The sequence below is a fragment of the Leptidea sinapis genome, chromosome 16 (assembly GCF_905404315.1).
Source record: "Leptidea sinapis chromosome 16, ilLepSina1.1, whole genome shotgun sequence".
Taxonomy (NCBI): Eukaryota; Metazoa; Arthropoda; class Insecta; order Lepidoptera; family Pieridae; genus Leptidea; species Leptidea sinapis.
Genome location: NC_066280.1, coordinates 7215104 through 7237209, shown reverse-complemented (window position 1 = coordinate 7237209; position 22106 = coordinate 7215104). Strand labels below are relative to the sequence as shown.

Genomic DNA, 22106 nt, shown 5'->3' with positions numbered 1-22106 from the left:
ATGCTTACACATTACTGCTTCACGACAGAAATAGGCACCGTTGTGGTACCCATAATCCAACCGGCATCCGGTGCAAAAGAGGCTCCACTGGTGATTTGGTCGTTTTAAATACAACAATTAATTAGCAATATTTATAATTTGTGTTTTGTTTTGTTTGGGTCCCATGCTTCATTAACCATTTGAGCGCGCGTGCACTAGCAAAATTAAATTGCCATGGGTAACGGAAAGTGTATTTCTAATTAATTAAATATTGCATGTGTTACATTAATACAATTATATTAATGTCACTAACATCGTCTAACTAGTAAAAGGCCCACAGACTATGTAATAAAGATTAAAAATAGCGCTTTACGGCATAAAATGAAAGCAATTTGCCGGCGTAAAGAATTTTCAGTACGTGCAATGTTGAATCGAGTTTAAGCCGAGGATTAAGCGACGCGAAATTAGAGCACTGATGGTGTAACGTTGCTTCGTGTAATTATGAGAAAATGGCTAGACTTAAAGATGTTTAATAAGGATTTTCATAACATTGTGAGTGTTCGAATACTCCGTTTTGCTTTAAAAGTAGCCGACGGAGACCACATCAAAATATTTTGAAACTATTTTGACACTTATTGATCATTTTAATAAAATTTAATACTACAAAGCAATATTTTACAATAATAAGGTTACAAATATACAGGGTGTCCTAAAGTTATGGGACATGAAGGGAAAGTACCTTAAATATCAAAGATAGGCTTTTTTACCGAAAGAATATTTTATGTTATTTTTAAAAGTTAGTACTTCTGCATTCAAAGATTTCCAAAAAATTACTTGCCTCGTCTGGGAATCAAACCGACTGAAATTTAAAAAAAAAGCACCCCTACTTTTATAATGCCAATCGAAATAATGGCCAAAAACTAATAACTCTTCTTAAGTAACATAGTATTTTAAAAGAAAGGAACAACGTAAAATGAATGTTTAATGTTTTTGAACAATTGTTTAACATTGAGTATAATATCACCTACTATTTTCAGTAAGATGTAAATTGTAAAAACTACAAGAGCGCCTCACAAATGAATTTCTTGCATAATTAGTTTTATAAGGTGATACATAAAAAGTAATCTTAGAACGAGATTATAAATTTAATTACATTTAACAAGGATGCTTACTGTTAATTATTTTAACATTATTTATATATGAATAGTTCGCAAATGTTGTAATAACAATTCTATTCTATAAATAAATACGTATCTTATACAACTTACTTGGAACAAGTACTGGAGCCTGAAGGAACTTGTCAAATAATATACCAGGAAAATTTAAAACTCAAGACTTGTTGGGCTGTTTTTTATCGTACCGTAAGGATGGTGCTCCGTGGGTATTTAAAAAGAAACAATTTATCTATGACGATAAGATATATATATATATATATAACGTTGGTACGTACATGTCCTGGTAACAGGTTTTCCTGCACTCAATGCAGTTTTACCTAACTAATTCTGTTTATAACAGAATCTTATAGATGTTTTCGACCTATAAGTACACAGTTAAAATAAATTAAAGTTTAACACATATGACTTTATGCGAGATGGCAAAATTTGTAAAGGAAAATCACAGTGTGCTATACTTACAGCAAATGCATATGACCCACAGTACTAGAATACTTAGGAAATCTGATAGGTTAGTGACTAGAGTCGTTCCACATATCTCTATTTCAGAAAAATTGCTTCTGGATGGGCATGAAAATTTTCAATAAGAGCCCTGATTCATTTAAGTTGTTACCTTTTTCAAGATTTAAAGTATCCTTACACAGTTGGCTTCTTCAAAACACATATTATACAATAGAAGAGTTTTTTGACCAAAAAGAGTAAAAGATTTTGACATTGCATTGTAAGTGGATTATTCTTATCTTGACTTTAATATTTTTTTTTTGTATTGTATAAAATTATAATTTTGTGTTATATAAAATAAATTAATTTATATTGTAATACAATTTTTGCCCAATACCAAGTTTGCATGCTGGTAATGTAATGTAATGTAATATTGGTAATGGCTAAATAGGAGATACTTTAAGCTATTTAAGACCAAATTTGTACCACCCTATTTAAAAGCAAATAAATGAATATGAATAAACAAATATCTAAAGATATTCTTAAATATGCACAAAGACAAAAATAATATTGATGTGGTCTATAGCAAGACTGATAGAGGCGTTGGTCCATCCAAAGTACATTCTGATAGTTTTCCAATTTTCAGAGCATAGGTACCACTCAGGTAGGTACCACTCAGTGCCGCACAATGCCAAATTGTGCTGATGCTTAATTGGCGGCGTCGTGGGGCGGGTCATTCCCTTCCCTAAAATATGGTCGAGGGAGTCGATGGCTGGTCCATGCGTCATGCTCGTGAACGGGTGCTACTCGTGGTGGCTGGATGATCTTGTTACCGGGAGGTCTGCTTGATGTGTTTTTTATTATTATTATTTCCTTTAAAGTAAAAGTTATTATATATTTTATTTTATGAATGCCTCTATTTATTTACGGTATGTGTGGATTGATGCATCTTCTACACTCAATAACTCTTGTGTTTATAAGTATTAATTTACTTTTTTTTTCTTTTTTTGACTTACTCGTGTAAGCCTTTCAGTTATTTGACATTTGAGTATTTTTGTTGCGTCACTTTGCATAATATATTGTAATTGAAATGATTTGTAAAACAATTAATATGTAAATCTTGACTTAAAAGAGTGGCAATGAGTTTCTTGCTACTTCTTCTCATTAGCTCAACCAACAATTCAACAATTTTTATTTATTTTTGATATTCATAAGTGTCATTTCCGTGACCTAAATAAAGTGTTTTTGAATTTTGAATTTTTTTGCATTTTGAACTTGAAGTAGTTTTAAAATGCACCAGCTGAGTGCGTGTGTACTTAGTTCAGTGTTGAAAAAAAAAAAATTCATAATGTTAGCAATCAAATAAGAAAATAAGATGTTGTCTTCTTCATTTTGATAAATAATAATAATGATAGAAAAACATATATTTTTCGGTAAATTTGTACCGTTAACCATACTTTTTTAACACAGTCTGAATTGAGTTATAATATTTAAAAAAAACTACGACGAAACGAAAGCTTTCAAAATTTTTTCAACAATAAACAATATTACTACCGATAATAAATAAAATTTGGATCAATGCCAACTTAAAGAGAAAACACACGTTAATTTTCTGTCAATGAGTTGGTATCTATTCTACTCATCACACGAAAGCAGTACTTTTGAGAGTGCTCGATTGTGCAAAGCGTTGCTGTAGTAAGAACACTCAACGTTGAGCATTATGACGCATAATGCGCTCTAGTGCTGTAATTGGAAAACAGTCTGTGTAAAGACCCAAACAGGAAACGCTATAGAAGAAGACCGCTAACGAGTTGGGCGCAAACTACTAAAACATCTGATCCGGATTGGAGGAATCACATGGCAATAAAAATTTAAAATCATACCCCAAATAAAAGTAAAAATAAAGAGAAGCCTTCTAAATTAAAGAGAGACCTTAAAATTTTAAGTTACAAAATGCTTCTATTTTTTACGCGAATTTTTAATTATGCTAAGTGTGAGAATTTGTTATAATATCCTTAGATAATGTAGAAATAAATTGTTATTAGTTGTATAATCTGTATTCACACTGCTAAATATTGTTTTGTTTAAAACTTATTTAATTTATACAAAATATTGCTGTGCCCTTGCATGGCGTCACAATATTTGTCTATACAAATGATTTAAGTTTTCTTTACTGTTAATTCCGCCAATATTTGTTTTTAAAACATATCGACACGTGTTTCGCCTCTACACGAGGCATCCTCAAGACGTGTTGTCTCGCCAAAATCTGGCACGAGACTTAACACTAAAGAAAACTTAAATCATTTGTATAATTATGGATTTCCGCAAAGTAACGCCTAATTCAATATTTTTTTTTTAAATATTTGTCTACCTTTTTTTTTGTTTTTATGTAAATAAGATACGAGACGAACAGGACGTTCAGCTGATGGTAATTGATACGCCCTGCCCATTAGAATTCTGAGCGGCACTACAACTGCGCTCGTCACCTTGAGACATAAGATGTTAAGCCTCATTTGCCCAGTAATTTCACTAGCTACGGCGCCCTCCAGACCGAAACAAATGTCTACCTAATGTACCCCCTTTTTTAAAAATGGGACTTGCAAAAATAATGTTTTGATTTAGATGCTAAAAACCTAACTCTTGTAATAGCACTCATTAAATACACATAAGATTTAAATTTGGCAAAGCTCTCAAGGAAATTGAAAAAGTAAATGGTACATAAAGAGCTTTTTATTTAAAAATGATTCACTAAAGCTTTGGAAAGCCTCCAGTGCAACACTATCGCAACAGGTCGTGCGTGTGTTATGGAATAACAAATCAATAGATACGCTTTATGGTTATTTTACAAGGAAGTAATTAAATGAGTATGATAAGCGGTTTATGTTTTTCACTGTTATTAATAATAAACTCTATCCAAAAAAAAATTTTTAAACTAGGGAATTATTTTACTCCGTCTGTAAAGATGGCTATCTTACTTTAATACGCGGTTCAAGTACCAACAACACTTTTTAATTATTATATTTAGGACAACTGACCAATTACATTTTATATGTGCACACTCATGTATTATGTAATAATATAATTAGGAGTTAATTCAATTAGAATTTACCATACTATTTGCATACATGATTTAAAACTTTGACGTTTCAAGACTTTTACTATCAAAAACTTACAATTTACAAGTATTGTAGAGACCACATTAGAAAGGAAAATAAAAAAATATGTGAAAACAAAGTAAATTATTTTTGTTAACACAGGAGTTATTTAATTATATTGAAAAAAAAAAAACTCTTAACATGAACGACTAAATAGTTACTGTTATAATCATGAGTCTTCTTTATTTGTTTTACAAGAAAACTTTTAAAGTTTCAAAATAGTAATAAAAATTCTAGGAAATAAATTTTACATTGGAACCAACTCCATTGCATTACTGTCCGGTGCGTACATTATTACAAGCCACATAACCATTGCTCTATAAATTGCGGCTGCATAAGGTCTTAGCACATTTAATTGGTTTTTGTCCCGTCGCGTTCCTATCATATGATGAGTCTACCGCTTAGAAGTACGCGAAGATTTTATAAGAAGATTTTTTGAACTCAGGAAATTACTGGGAAATAAATTAAATTATGAATAATTATGATAAAGCTCATGGTTGCTCAGAGGGCAATGGAGAGGGCTATGCTCGGAGTTTCCCTGCGAGATTGAATCAGAAATGAGGAGATCCGTAGGAGAACCAAAGTTACCGACATAGTCCAAATGATTGCGGAACTGAAGTGGCAGTGGGCAGGGCACATAGTTCGACGGACAGATGGCTATTCGGGCAGTAAAGTTCTCGAATGGCGACCGGAATACTCGAAGACGTACCACGTACCGGAAGAGGCAATGTTGGTAGAGTCCCACAAGATGGACCGACGATCTGGTGAAAATCGCCGGTATACGTTGGATTAGGGGAGCGCAGCACCGATCGTCGTGAAAATCTTTGGGGGAGACCTTTGTCCAGCAGTGGACGTCTTCCGGCTGATGAGAGTGAGAATGCGTATCTCTTATTGCTTTTTCTTTACCGTATAGGTCAAGGTGTTAATCCCCGTGAACTAGCGACACGGTGAAAAGAAATTTACGTTACCAAGAGCAGCTTCTTACATCCTCTAGGACTTACTAGAATTTTTTAAGGTTACTTAAAGCTGCTAAGTATTTTGAAGATGTGCGCGGTATTTTCTTTTCTTCTTTACAAGCCTCTTCAGCCATAAAAGTTGACATTCAGGTTTTTGAATTGGTCCCGATCACTGGCGAGAAGGAACAGTTCAAAGGAGGAATCCCAGACCGCTACTGTATGTTCCAAAGCCAGGATTTTATTGAAGCCTAGCGCGGGCCTTTTCTTCCACCTTGCCCAGCATGATGAGCTGAATTGGTCTATAGTTTTTTATATGAGCAAATGGCTCAAATACTTCATCCTGCACTTCTTGATTCTAGGCATCATTTTTCTGGGCATATGAACGCGCTGAAGTACGATTTGTTTAAGTGACCTGGTCGTGACAATAGATTAGGTAACGTGATCTTTACGTAGTTTTGCAGAAGCCATTCTGTTTTTCAAAAACTATTGACAATAAAATTTATTAATTTATGACTACAAGCGGTCGCTCCATTCCCCAATCTGTGGTATTTCACTTGATATCATTAAGAAAGTCATCAAATGTTATTATTATTTTACATATCATAATATATTTGTTTTGGTCATTTTCTGGGATCATCTTGTAAAAGCATTTACATCGTCTAACAAATTAATATAATTAATGAATTAATGAATTGTATAATAATTAATGAAATTCTCTCGTATAATAACGATAAATGTTGAAGTCAATGTTATGTTCCATTATTAATAGTTAAACTATGTTGCACAAAATACCAAAATATTTGTTACAGCTGTTGTACGATGAAATAGAATAAATGTTTGTGTCGCCTCAATTACCGCACAGTTTAATTTACTCCCTCGGTTTTAACGGTATATTAGTTTGTTTACACGTAACATATCTATTATTGTTAACATCAGATAAAGCTGCCGCTATGGGAGACTGTGTATTAAATCTTATTTATTTCTTTGGGCGGGTCGTACCTACCTAAAATATAGTCGGAGGAAGCGAGGGCTGATCCATGCGTCATGTTCGTGGACGAGCGCTACTTGTGGTGACTGGATAATCCTCTTATATTATTTCTTTTGAAGTTATACTTCTTTAGGCGCGTTATGAAAAAATCATAAGAGTAAATTTTAGGATGCGCGCGCTATTGCGCGCTGATGATACAGTGATCTGTAACACAAAAGTAATAGGGTGAAGTTGGTTCCTAGAATATTCTGACGTTTGCGTCTTTCGTTATTTTTTTATTTTGGTTTCTTCGTCCATTATTAGAAAAGACAAAGGGTTCAAGCCCGTACAGCCGTATTCATTATTCAATAATTAATTGTCAAAGCCATCTTTTTCTTTCTAAAAACGTTGAAAAGCACGATTTTAATGATTTTTGCTTCGTTAGGCCAAAGAAGTATTGCCTTCAACAACATTACCTTCAACCTGCAACCTTCTTGCGTGCATACAAAGTACACACAAACATTTTTTAAACAGATCAACCTGATGATATTATGTAATCAACCTCTTTTAAAACCAGATAGATCACTATAGAGCTGTCGGCATTATAAATTGTATACGTACATATGAATTATATAACAAAAACCCAAAACACATTGGTGCGTGGCGGGTGAGAATCGAACCAAGGGTATGGTGAGAGTTAACGGTTTTACACATTGCGCAGAAAATGCTTAAAAAAATATTTTGCCAAGATTGGAACGCTTTCCTTTTAAACACCGAACTCCTTACAAATAGCTTGAATTAGACATATTAGTTTTATATAGATAGTGGTGACTATGACTATGATTATGACGCTGGTGGCTTGGGCACGGGGAAGGGCGCTGGTGTGGGACGCTACTTGCGTCGACACTCTGGCTCCTTCTCATGTCCAAGTTACGTCAGTTGGTGCTGGGGCTGCTGCTTCGACTGCCGAAGACGGCAAGCGTCGCAAATATGTTGGTCTCAGTGAGTCATACATCTTTGTGGCGTTTGGTGTCGAGACACTTGGCCCGTGGGGCCCAGAGGCGCGGAGAATGTTCAAAATACTATCTTCGCGCCTCAATAAGGCTACCGGAAACCCAAGCGCTGGCAGCTATTTCGGTCAACGGATCAGCCTTGCTATCCAACGCGGTAATGCTGCCAGTATTCTTGGTACGCTTCCACGTAATGATAGTTTTAATTTTATGTAATCGTAGTATTGTAAATATAGCTATAAGATTTGTTTTGATTAAATTTCTTTAGATAGTCATTAAGGATATTATTTATTTAAATAGCTGCAGTATTTAATTATTTATTGAATCGAATTTATTTTCTTTTTGAGTTATATTTCACATTACCTCAAGAAGCTGTTAAGTTGCGTTTAGTACCTTCTTACATTAATAATAGAATTGATAAACTCAAAATTGTTATGACATCAGAAGAAAAGCTTCATGATTTTACAAAATTTTACACATAAAGATTATCGTCTGTACACAAAAAACTTAAGTAGTGATATTTTAAGTATGTGCACGCAACGAAGTGTTAAAAGATAAACTTACATATTTTATAAACAGGTTACGAGAAAGGACAAAATCCTGAATTCAATTATTAAAAGCATTTCACGGAGACGCTCGTAAATTGCTTTATAAAATTTTATATAGAGTCCCAACATCTGGATGCATTTATCACATGCATGTGATGTGTCGCATTCTACGACAAATACTTTGTTTCCGTCTCAACTCTACTTTGTTTCAAATAATAGGATTTCTTTGAAGATATTCTGTAATGTCCCTTTTATGTTTACAATTTACGGTGAAGATAGTAATAAATGATTTACTTAGAGTTAAGTTTAATAAGAGGCTTATGGCTGGTTATGATTACTTTGTGGTGTAGACTAAAATCAACTTCAGCTTAACATTGTATTTGCTAGAACATTTTTTCAACCATGACAGGTGTGCTGTTGATATATATAATGTATAACTTTTTCTTTTGACTGAAATATTACTCTGAAAATAAATTAAATTATATTCAAACAAAATTAGGGTCTCATAACTCATAAGTATATTTATACTCGATCTTTATACCGAGAAAATTTTGGATTTTTTTTTTAATAATTTACATGAAAAAGTGGAGACAGCTAAAACGAATAGCATTGTACCTTAAAAGGTTGGTAACGCTCCTTCAAGGCCGTCAACGCTCCTGTGATTCCTCTGGTGTTGCAAGAGAATGTGGGCGGCGGTGATCACTTAACACCAGGTGACCAGTACGCTCGTTTGTCCTCCTTTTCCTCAAAAAAATGCAATAGTTTCACAATTAACGTTTGTTTTAACAATGTCAAACAACAGTTAGAATGTCAGATACGTTTCATAGTTGTGATAAAATTCAGTGTTAAACTATTGTAGAAGTCATTCAAATTCAAATTCAAATTTAAATATTTTAATTCAAAATAGGATGTGACATCACTTATTGAAAGTCAAAAAACTACCACCCATTCCAAAATGAATGCCTGAGACCTGAGAAGAATGGGCGCAACAAACTTAGCGGGCTTTTCTTTTTTTCATCGAATAAATATGTTTACAAGTAATATTGCACAATTAAACTTATTATTTAATAGCCTGAGGGCGGTCACTCCATTCCCCATTGCTTTCTGTAATTAATATATAAAAATAGGTAAATGCCCATAATAATCTCTATATCTTAAAATTTTATGAATTATGGTCGGAGACACAGACATGTTTAGTTTGCATTTACGTTGATTCTGCATATAATATTATGTTCGTTAGAATTAAATGAATTCCAATGAATCATCAATAAAAGACATACCAATTTATATAAATACTATAAATAACCTGCCAGATGCGTCGAGAATCTGTACGTGCTAGTCTTCATGGAAAATTTATGAAAATGGTTAATACTTCGTTGATACAGTAACTCCTCTTTATAATTAAATGTGTTTCACAATATCATCAAATGTTATTCCTGTTTTCATCGAAATATTATAACAATTATAAATACACAAACACATACATACATTAAAAATAAATTCTAGTTTATGTTATAATATTTTTTAAGATCTTGCATAACAGATTCGATCGTTCGATTATCAGTACCTGAACTACTTCTGTGTGATACATGTGCTGACAAGTCTGTCTTTTCCTAAGTTAGATTTTAAGATATCTTTTACTTACACTAGGTTTTATGTTACGTTGTTACTAACACATTATGATCCTTTGTTGGTCGAAATAAAGAATTTGTTATATTATTATTATATTAAACGCTCTCCTTGTCCAATATGTACAACTATCAAATTATTGGAAAGATTTTTAAGGTAAGGTAACTCTAAGCTGTAATGGTAACAAAACATTGGGTTAAATACACGTTACAGAATACAGTTGTCCTCAAGCAGTATCGATGAGACTCATTCACTCATCATTAACTTGACCAAAAAACAAGTAATAAACGAGAGTTGGTAACAATCCTCAGCCGCAAATAGTAAATAATGTTCTAGTACTATTTTTCTTGCCAGCTCCGGTGAAAAATATAGGGAAAGCATGAGTCTTATCATTTCAGTGTAACATTTAATTTTAACTTACGTAGAGAACCGTGGCAAGCGTCGCAACGCTTTTGTCTGTGGTTTCGGAGAGTTTTTATAGTACTCAGATTGTGATGATTTATTATATCTTTTGTGAAATTATATCCTGCGGATGAACTGTAAAAATATATTTTTGTATAAACCTAACTCATGCAATACTAACATTTTTGTTATTTGTCTTATTAGAAAGAAACAAACGGTTTAGTAAATTTAATGCAAACATTTTCGATTTGACGAAAAAATAAAATATATTCCACTTTCATAATGCCATATAGAATATACCGATGCGCCAACCAAAACCATATAGTTTTAACGACTATGCACGTACATTCACGTAGTTAGAAGAAACCTATTCAGAAATTTATAAATTTAATCTATATTTATAAAATTACATAAAGTTCATTGCTCTCTCACAATGTTAATTAAAAAACTTTCGTGAAATTATAAAACAAACCAACGTAAAATGTTTGGAGTAACTCACAGTCGAACATACGTTATAACCAGCTTCCTCTAACGACCAAGTGTTAGATATATACAGAGCTGATTGTCAAAATAAATTGTAATGATTATTCAGTACAATGCCAGGTATCGCTTATTATAAATATACTTTTTCCTTATCTACTGATTTGAATGGAAGGAAATTATTAATTAAAATCTGTTCGTAAATAATTATTGCCATATGTGTACCTAAGTAACTTTCGTGGCTAGAAATTGCATGATAATTTGTAATCAATAATTTTCTATTTATTTAAATGTTACTTGACTATTTGATGGTCTTGTTTTTGCAATACACTTTCAAGCTATCAATAATATTTCAAACTGATAGCTTACAAATATTAAAAGTAACTTTTATTTAATAAAACAATAAAGAATATTAGAAACATTTTACGCACTGGTTGTAACACCTCTATGTAAATCTAGCGCGCGCCAAAGATTTGTGTTTAAAATTTCGTCTTATTTTAGCTTTACAGGCGGTAGTGTACGTCAGACGTTACTCGACCAATGCGTCTTACATCGACGTGAAGACGAAGGAAAGTTTCCAATAAAATAGCATTTACCGGTCTTTAGCCCTAACCCAACTGACACGGAAAAGTGCAGTGACACTGTGTTAACCTTCTGTCTAACCCAATTTGTGTGTGTGAGTGAAAATGGATTACGATTCCTTGATCTATTCGCAAATCGCAAACTACTACGATGAATTGGTAAGTTTATATTTTGATTTGAAAGGCTTAGAAAATCCTGTAATGGTTTTACAAACTGGTTTATACTGCAGCATAATAGCTACATGTTTTATCTTAGTGAAATTAAAGTTTGAGTTTACAGAATATGATTAAACAAAAAATGTTTAGTTATACATAGTTTGTTCAATACGTTTCAACTATATTATTACAATTCCGGCTACCCTTATCTGGTGTGTATTTGAACATTTATACAATTTTAATGAACCATTGACTCTCACCACTCGCCCCCACCACGTACCGGAGTGTTTTAGGTTTTAGAATATTTTTTTGATGCTGTATAAGGTTGGCAATGTGATTCCTCTTATGTTACTAAAGAGAAAGGACCGCAGCGATCATACCCATATGTATCCCCGTTTGCCGTTCTTTACTGTAGCAACACATAGGTAACTAATATATTGTTAAAAGTATTTCAGAAGGCAGTATCATGGATATACAGCGCTAGGCTCGTTGTAATAAATGAATCATATTCAAATTCAAATATTTTTATTCAAAATTAATTTCTTGGCCTTGGCTTCCCTTGCTGTTTTTCTTTCTGCTGCCCTTACTAGTTGTTTTGCAGGCTTCAAGTTTCCTTTTTTGCAGAAACTTTGATTTTTTAAGAATTTTGGATCCATCCCAAGTAGATTCATTTCTGAACTTTTTAGGTTTATCAATACCATTCGCATGTGCTCCACGGTTTTGGTTATGATTAGTGTGGTTCTTGCCTACGCCATTTTGGGAGTACTTTTCGTTCAGTGTTTACTTATTGAGAGTAATATTTTATTTATTTTTATTGTCTTTGAGTTTTTATTCAAAATAGGATTGACATCACTTATTGAAAGTCAAAAACTACCACCCAATCCAAAATGAATGCCTCAGACCTGAGAAGACCGGGCGCAACAAACTCAGCAGGGTTTTTTTTTCATCGAAAAGATATGTTTAGAAAGTATTATTGTACACTTAAACTTATTACTTAATAGCCTGAGGGTGGTCGCTTCACTCCCAATCTGTGGTATCATTAAGAAAGTCATTTATGTTATAGTAACCACACGTTTTTAAAAAATTCTTTTGAATAACGTAATACTTTTGTTTTGAACATTTTTTATTCTCTTATAAACTAGTCTCAGGATTAGCAATATAACGTAAGTATGTCATACAAATTTCCATATTAAACAGAACATTTCAATAAATATAACGCCGAATAAAAGAAACCCATAGCATTCATGACTCGACAAAAAGTTATGCTTGGCGGTAAAAGAGCGAGAAATGTTATTTAATTTTACCTTATTCATGTTTTGAATTACAATAGTGTATGAAGGGGAAAAATAGTCTTGTATAAAATATATTTCAATTGGTAAGAAATATATTAATTTTTATTAAGAATTCGGTTTTCAGCGTCAATATTTATAGTTAGATAAAATATGAGATTAGAATAATATGACATTTCTCTCTATTTGCTAAACACTATCTAAGTCTACAATGATGTTTTATGAGACACTAAATTATATTTTGATGAATGTATTAAATAGATTTCGACAGTCTTGTTGCGATATTATACCAATTTATTTAACCATTATTACTTGTGAGCATACATGTATTTTTTTTATCTTAAACTAATATTTACTTTGTAAAATTATTAATCATTTAACATAATTTTGATATATATTTTCTAATATATAAAATTGTCGTGTCATGGTGTTAAACTTTGAACTCCTCCGAAACGGCTTGACTGATTCTCATGAAATTTTAACATCATTTATTTTTCATCCCCCTAAATGTTAAAGGTGGTCCTTTAAACACGTCCTAAACACGAAATTATTTTTCAAATTTTTTTGTATTTTTTTTAAATTGTTTGATTATGAAAAATACATGCAACTTCAAGTTTTCACCCATCTAAGATCAACAGTTACTTTTTTATCGCGATTTTAATATCGGCAATACAACGTTTGCTGGGTCAGCTAGTATATATATATATAAATTAAACTTTAGATATGAAACGTTTCTGTCAAACATTTCAACTATGATTTTATTGGAAAGACAATTAATGCAGATGAATTATATTAGCTGACTGTCGTTTGTTTAGTAACTAATGGATAATAGTTGAGCATTGGAATATTCGAAAACGTGATGATTATCTTTAACTGTTCTCATGGTCATAAAATAGGTTTTTGGCTATTTAGTGCCACGGGCTCACTGAGATGATAGCGCCTGTTCAACTTCAAAGCTGAGGCAATTTTCATCGGAATAAGCAGTAGATCTCAACCGAAACGCATGATCATGCGCACGTGTTAATTACCAACACGAGGTTAGGTTTTGTTCAAATTTTTTTTATTTAGCACCAGTGGTTTGGCCAGACTCAATTCAGGTCATGTACAATATCGTGGGTCAAGAAAAGATAACGATATATAACTATGATTAAATAAGCAAAGATAAGAGATAGTGTTTGTTTTTATATTCTAATGTTTTGCATTTCTAACAAAGTCTATTTTATGCTCAGGATTAATTGAAACCCCGAATTTCCGAGCGCTGCGATTGCGCTCTTCCCCTGGAGACATAAGATGTTAAGTCTAAGTAGTTTCAAACCAAAACTATATAAGTAGTTATTGCTAGATGACGTCAGCCAAGACCCACGTGGCTGACGTGCAAAAGAGCTTGCCACTGCAATAGTTGCCTTCTGTTAGCTCAGCTCAAATTGTCCAGAGTTCTCACAGACGGACGCAAAATATTCACAAATATTTCATCCACATATTCACCGTATTGTAACATGGACCAGATTTCTCGTATAATTAACTTATTATTAATTAATTAACTTTACTATCAAATACAACTATGAAGCTCCGCTGAAATTAATTTATGAATTATTAATCATTTTGTTTGGGCGTAGTAATAGCATATTATATAAAAAAAAATCCACTCTTTTCTGTATAGGCCGTACATAGTGATGCCTAGTGCTAATAAGCACACCAAATAATATAGTGGTTAAACCATAGACTATGCTACTACTAGATAGACCACCCTACATATTATTATTTTATAGTCAGAATATGTACGCAATTACACATATAAATATTTATTATGAAAATTTAATGTAGTTATTTGAAATTTGGAATCTAAACTGAGTACGAATAATATAATATAAGGAATTTATAAATGAAATATTAAATCTATATATATAAAAATGAATTGCTGTTCGTAAGTCTCGCTAAAACTCGAGAACGGCTGGACCGATTTGGCTAATCTTAGTCTTGAATTATTTGTGGAAGTCCAGAGAAGGTTTAAAAGGTGAATAAATAGGAAAATGCTGCTAAATTAAATAAAAACAACAAACATTTTTCCTTCGATGAGTCCATATATAATTTCTATGAGAGAATTTATTGGCGCACGGTTTGACAGTTCTGCGGTGAAACAATTTGATAACGACAGCAGGGTACATATTTTACGAAGTAATTTTTGATGTTATGATATATTATTGACAAATTCATATTAAAACATTATTTTATTTATTATATACAGAACAACGTCTGTCGGGTCAGCTAGTCACTAATAAATAGATGAAAGGTGTTGATCAATAATTCATGTGATTATCAAGGAACTATCCACTGAAGCAAATAATTTTGGTCACTCGTTAAAATTGTTAACCTTCTTTTAGTGCTTATAGGTAGGTACCTACCTTATAAGTTAACTTATAAGGTTATAATAGTAATATTATACTCTCATGTCATTTATTTCAACGCCATCTTGTATTTTCTTCAATTAACGTGTGTATTACACATTTAATTAATAAAACTAGAGTTAAATTACGATTTAAATAAATAATAATTTTAGTGTAATTTCGATGCAAAAAGTTAATTAATAATAGTTAAGTAATATAATTTTAATGTTATAACAGTTACAATTTTACCCACTTTAATCCTATAAAAAGTATTTTATTTATATAAACTCCGTCTATTATATTCAAAGGCAGGTTGCATATGCAAACAACTAGCCGGTATACCTGTACTATCAATGAATCATTGTTCTAATTGTTATTGATAGCCACCATCTAATTAGCCTTCTAATTAACCTTCGACATACCTGTTTGTATGAAAGCATTCAAATACAACCTGCTCATTAACCCATAGAAGATATAAATTTAAGGAAAATTATAGTAATGGGCTTTTTTATCTTCTAAATTTACTATTAAGATGATAATATCTATATCAGAATATAAATATGTTTCGCATAGATTATTGTCGAGGACCGGAGGCGATCTTTTCGCCTCCAACTCGACTCTTGACGACAACGGAAAAACACCGCCGCCCATCCTGCGGTGTCAGAGCTCTATGCCTGAAGTAAAGTTCATCCTTTGGGCTTCCCGAGAGCTTATGCAAGTGGACCTCCAGCTTCCTCACTGGGCGCAGCATACAAGTCGTTGTTGACGGTTTTTGCTCGAATCCCAAGCCCGTGAACGCTGGAGTGCCCCAAGGCTGTATGCTATCTCCAACGCTATTTCTTCTGCATATCAACAATATGTTGGACAACTCCAACATACATTGCTATGCAGACGACAGCACTGGTGATGCCGTATACACAGGCCATGCAGGTCTCTCTCGGGAAAACGTCGACCAGTGCCGGGAGAAACTTGTGTTTTCTATCGAGTCCTCTCTCGAGAAGGTCGCGGAATGGCGTAAATTGAACCTTGTCCAATTTAACCCCCAGAAGACTCAAGTTTGCACGTTTACCACTAAAAAAACCCCATTTATCGTATCACCGCTCTTCGACAACACTTCCCTTGCAGCCTTGCCTAGTATCGGAATACTGGGTCTCGAAATTTCGAGCGATTGCCAATTCCGTTGCCATCTGGAGGGCAAAGCCAAATTGGCTTCGAAGAGGCTGGGCGTCATTAATACTTCAAGCCGGCACACATTCTAGCGCTCTACAAAGCGCAGGTCCGGCCACACATGGAGTATTGCTGTCTTCTCTGGTCTTTTAGCTTTTTAATATGTTTTACCAGTAATAGAATACTTTAATTTAAGGGCATACGTTAGTCCATATTTGATTTATTTTTCGAATGATATTCTAAGTAATAAGGTTTTAACAGAATAATTATTATGTTTATTTTATTTTAATATGGGACAACAAATTATGATCAAAGTTCGAATCATTGAGTTGAAACTTCAAGATATCGATTTCAAATTTAATGGAAAATACATTTATTTAATATCTTTTTTTTATGGAATAGGAGGACAAACGGGACGTACGGGTCACCTGGAGTTAAGTTATCACCGCCGCCCACATTCTCTTGCAACACCAGAGGAATCACAAGAGCGTTGCCGGCCTTTAAGGAAGGTGTACGCGCTTTTTTTGAAGGTACCCATGTCGTATCGTCCCGGAAACACCGCACAAGGAAGCTCAAACAGTTTTGTAGTACGTGGAAGAAAGCTCCTTGAAAACCGCACTGTGGAGGACCGCACACATCCAGATGGTGGGGATGATATCCCAACTTGTGGCGTGTCGTGCAAAGGTGGAATTTGGCGGCAGAAATCAGGTTAAACAGCTCTTCTGAACACTCCCCGTGATAAATGCGGTAGAAGACACACAATGAAGCGGCGTCTCTACGCAACGCCAAGTGATCCAGCCGTTCACAGAGTACTGGGTCCCCGACAATTCGAGCTGCTCTGCGTTGCACGCGGTCAAATGGATCGAGCTGATACTGGGGTGCGCCAGACCAGAGAAGACAGCAATACTCCATGTGTGGCCGGACCTGCGCTTTGTAGAGCGCTAGAATGTGTGCCGGCTTGGAGTATTAATGACGCCCAGCCTCTTCGAAGCCAATTTGGCTTTGCCCTCCAGATGGCAACGGAATTGGCAATCGCTTGAAATTTCGAGACCCAGTATTCCCACACTAGGCAAGGCTGCAAGGGAAGTGTTGTCGAAGAGCGGTGATACGATAAATGGGGTTTTTTAAGTGGTAAACGCGCAAACTTGAGTCTTCTGGGGGTTAAATTGGACAAGGTTCAATTTACGCCATTCCGCGACCTTCTCGAGAGAGGACTCGATAGAAAACACAAGTTTCTCCCGGCACTGGTCGACGTTTTCCCGAGAGACACCTGCATGGCCTGTGTATACGGCATCACCAGTGCTGTCGTCTGCATAGCAATGTATGTTGGAGTTGTCCAACATATCATTGATATGCAGAAGAAATAGCGTTGGAGATAGCATACAGCCTTGGGGCACTCCAGCGTTCACGGGCTTGGGATTCGAGCAAAAACCGTCAACAACAACTTGTATGCTGCGCCCAGTGAGGAAGCTGGAGGTCCACTTGCAGAAGCTCTCGGGAAGCCCAAAGGATGAACTTTACTTCAGGCATAGAGCTCTGACACCGTAGGATGGGCGGCAGTGTTTTTCCGTTGTCGTCAAGAGTCGAGTTGGAGGCGAAAAGATCGCCTCTGGTCCTCGACACTAACCTATGCGAAACATATTTATATTATTTTTAGTGTAACATCTAAACTGAACCCCTACTTGCCTTAAAAACATATGTGATTTTGAGAGAGACGAAATTCTTGCAGTATTCTTTTTGCATTATTAAAAATCATATATTAAATAATAAGCAGAGAACATTGTATGTAGACTTTGTAAAACCTAGGAAGTTGCAATATTTAGTTTTAATAATCATAAAATAGCGTGCGTCTCGTCTAAAACAAACGAGCTCCATAAGTTGTAAACATTTTAAATAACTATTACTAATTCACGGGTTGCCAAGAATGTGTGTCATGAACCGACTTCCATTCATTCCTGTATTTTATTTTAAACAAAAGTTTATACGACGTTTTATGAAAATAAACCATTAGGGAAATTAATTTTTATTTTTTCAAAGTTTAATGTTGGCAGATACGCGTGATAGTTGTGTGTAAGTGAATACATTCGTTAGATATTCGATTCGACTAATAATTTCGCGGCAGTAGGATTATTTACCAAATTAAACTAAAGCTCGCGGCGACGTGTATCGGGTCGTCTCCTTCCTTCAAATATGTGGGAACGATGGCTGGTCTATACATCAGCTCATGGATGAGTGCTGCTTGATTGGTCTATTATATATATTTAATGTATAATTGTATTTGTGGGATGCGATTACTAATTATTATGACAGTTATCACGACTGACATATTGGGAAATAATAAATATATACACTTTAACTATTCTAAACAAACCACTCTAAAGAAGGACTGGTCTCAAAAGCAGAATCATGAAGTGAAAGTTATAGATCGACTTCGTATCTTACGTATTGATAATATCCTTCAAGTTCCTATAAACTTTGGATTTAGAGATAACTGAGAGATACAGTAATTTTTATTCTTAGAATAAACATCTAAAGCTTCACTAATAGGTTTTTAGTTTTTACCAAATTTGGCTATGCGGGAAACCTAGGGCTGGTGAAATTCGTAAGGGGGCCTTGTAAACCTACACTCGAGTGACAAGTCCAGGGCACAGTTCAGATTTACTCCCTGTGCCACACAATGCACCTGGCACCCGTGAATCAATCGAGGCCGAAGCAGTGCGGTCCTGACGTTCAAGCCACGACCTGAAGTTATAATTAATTGAACCCCCTTCACTGCTTGGTAGTATAACAGATTGAGCCCCATTTTAAGTAACAGGCTGCTATAAGTATTTTCATTGATTAACGCGAGTGTTACACATTTAAATAAAACACTTTTAAAGGATTAAAACGCGTGTAACTGTAACGGTTTTACATTAGATGTTTGCGTAAAAGTTACATTTTTATTTTAGTTAACCCGTCGTTTCAAGACCTTTCCAGATCTCGTTTTCCCAGTCTCCCTGAAAACGTAAAACCGTTACAATTACACGCGTTTTAATCCTTTAAAAGTGTTTTATTTAAAAGGCTGTTATTGCAACTGCCTGTTAGAGGTGATTAAAGTAAAATAAATATATAATGATAATTATATTTTACAGGAATGGCATATGATAGGAATTTTATAAAAAGCGATGCTTAATTATTAAATAAATAATAAAGGTTGCAATAAGTGTTAAATTTGACATTTAAATTGAAACTGATGATGTTATAATTTTTATATTATTATTGAGATGGATTTAAGTCAAACACAGGCTTCCTGTGCAAATCTTGAGCTTAGTTTTTTCGATGTTGGATATAAGGAGTAAGAATACGAATCTCTCATATTTATGTCGCCACATAAATCCGGATCAGACGACGCTAAATCTGACATTTCATTAAAATGTGCCTTAGGCCAGCATTTAATGTAAGAATCTATTTTCTTCGTCATTTCGGCATAAATAGAATTGAATTGGATCAATTTAAAAGATATTTCTGGTGGTTATTCAGTATAATACAATGTATTGTCAAACTTGTCCTAACAAAACTAAAAAATCAGTGGCACAATAACTTTATAAAAACAAAGACCGACTTGAGTAGGTGACGGAGTTGACTTATTGAAGGTGACAAAAATGAAAAAAAAAAATAGTTTTCATAACAGTAAAATATATATATGAATCAATTTTGAAAATTAATATGTATATTTTGAATGTGGATGATGTGATGATTAATTACACCCACGAACTTTAAACTATTTTAGAAAAAAAAAACATAAATTTTTACTTTGTGTAAGTGATAGACAATGTCACAGATTGGAATGTAAAAGTTTTTTAAATTAAAATTTCTTAATGATACCAACGATTAGCTTGAGAATGAATGGAGCGCCAACATTTATAAATAAAGAGGTTGAGTTTCTTGAGCCCTTTCTTCTCAGGTCTAAAGCATTGCTATGTTTTCAAATAATATGTAGATTTTGCCAATCTATATTGACGAATGTTTAAAACAAATGTTTGTGTTTTTCGGTTGTTTTATGTATAATATTACAACATCATTGGTTACACACGAATATAACATGACAACAGTTCCACGGTTTCGCTCGCCCATTGAATTATATAACATGCATCAACTCATGCTTCGTTACAATAGCACGTGCCCGCAGTACTCGATCTTTTTATAGATTTACAGCTTCCTCCATCGAATTGTTCTCCGTTTGGTTTATGCTTGCAAGTGAACAGTGACTTTAATTATATAGACGGGGCGTGGACAACATAAGCTAATATATATTTAATATATTATATTATACGTGATTGCACGTTAAACGATGTAATATTCTAGTTAATTTGAAAATTTAAACACAAGTAATAAAAATGTTAATCTTATCAACAAATAACCAAAAAACATAAATTATAAGCCCGTTGTAAAATTCACTTGAATATATTTATATGTATACTAGCTGACCCAGCAAACGTTGTATTGCCGATATTAAAATCGCGATACAAAAGTAACTGTTGATTGTAGATGGGTGAAAATTTGAAGTTGTATGTATTTTTTAATGCTGACTCATAATCAAACAAATTTAAAAAAAATGTCATAAACGTGTGGACCACCCTTTAAATTAAGGGGTATGAAAAATAGATGTTGGCCGATTCTCAGACCTACTCAATATGCTCACAAAATTTCATGAGAATGGGTCAAGCTGTTTCGGAGGAGTACGGGAACGAACATTGTGACACGAGAATTTTATATATAAGATTTTGGCTATTGCTTTAGTATATTTCAGTAGAAGATTGTAGGTATAGCTGAGTAATGAGAAAATTATTGTTCATTTGGTTGATTTTAAAACTGCATCTGTTTTAAGGATGCAATGGCCAGTGGTACCTGGAAAAAGTAGTTAGGACGCTTTTTTGCCCCATGTTTCAGAAAAAAACTTGAATTTTTATTGCAGTGCTTTTGTTTAACAGTAGATTTACGGTCAAACTAATTTTACATAATATTTTATCTTATTAGTATTCAATTATTATATCCGAAAATTGAAAAAGGATACAACTTCACTCCGTCTAGATATTCATAGGCCAATGTAAGTTATTGCCAAAGGGTGTTTTTTTTATAACTAAAAGGGTTTATTTTTGTTTATTGATGTAACAGCTGTGTCTAACATTGAAGTAAATGCTTCATAGTGTATTAGAAACATCTTAGTTATTTTTAATTAAATTCAAAAGGTATGTTGAAAATACATTCGTTAAGATCTTGAATGAAATAAACTATTGTGCTATAAAAGTACAATATGACAAGTATATACATGAAAAGGTTTTACTTTTGAATTATTAAATTGCGAATATAAACGCGAATACAGTCTTCAAAGCAGGGTCGTTCAAAAAGAGACCTAGGTTTTCGCTTTAATTAAAGATAGCAAACCTTTGCCAGCCCTTATATTTAAAACAGAACCAATCAAATTACGTTTGACCCAAATTGGCCCGAACCTTAGCTCCTAAGCTAAGAGACCGAGTTCGAATTCAAGTTACTAGCGTTTGTATGGTAAGTATGAATGTTTGTTTCAGAGTTATGTGCTTTTAAATTTTTTGTATTGGTATATGATTCAGTATGCATATTATATAAAATAAATCTTTACCTGGCATTTATAGCATAGGTCAAATCTAGTTTTGTATTCTATCCTCGGACATTTGCTCTTAATAGTGATTTTCATTATTATAACACTAGAAATAAGGGATTGCTTGTATTTAAATCTAGTAGGCTTCATAAGATACATAATAGCTTTAAGGG

General features: G+C 33.7%; 1 protein-coding gene across 4 annotated transcripts in view; it reads left to right on the top strand.

The window, feature by feature from the left end:
• Nucleotides 1–22106, top strand: part of LOC126968704 (CUGBP Elav-like family member 4) — a 737944-nt gene that overhangs the window by 76765 nt on the left and 639073 nt on the right. The window contains exon 1 of one of the 4 annotated variants that reach the window (XM_050813789.1): nt 11267–11479. The exons of the other annotated variants lie outside the window; for them this stretch is intronic. Coding sequence (XP_050669746.1) covers nt 11426–11479 — 54 coding nt within the window. The 5' untranslated portion in view covers nt 11267–11425. Of the gene's footprint in view, nt 1–11266; nt 11480–22106 lie in introns of those variants that run through there. 4 annotated transcript variants of the gene reach the window in all.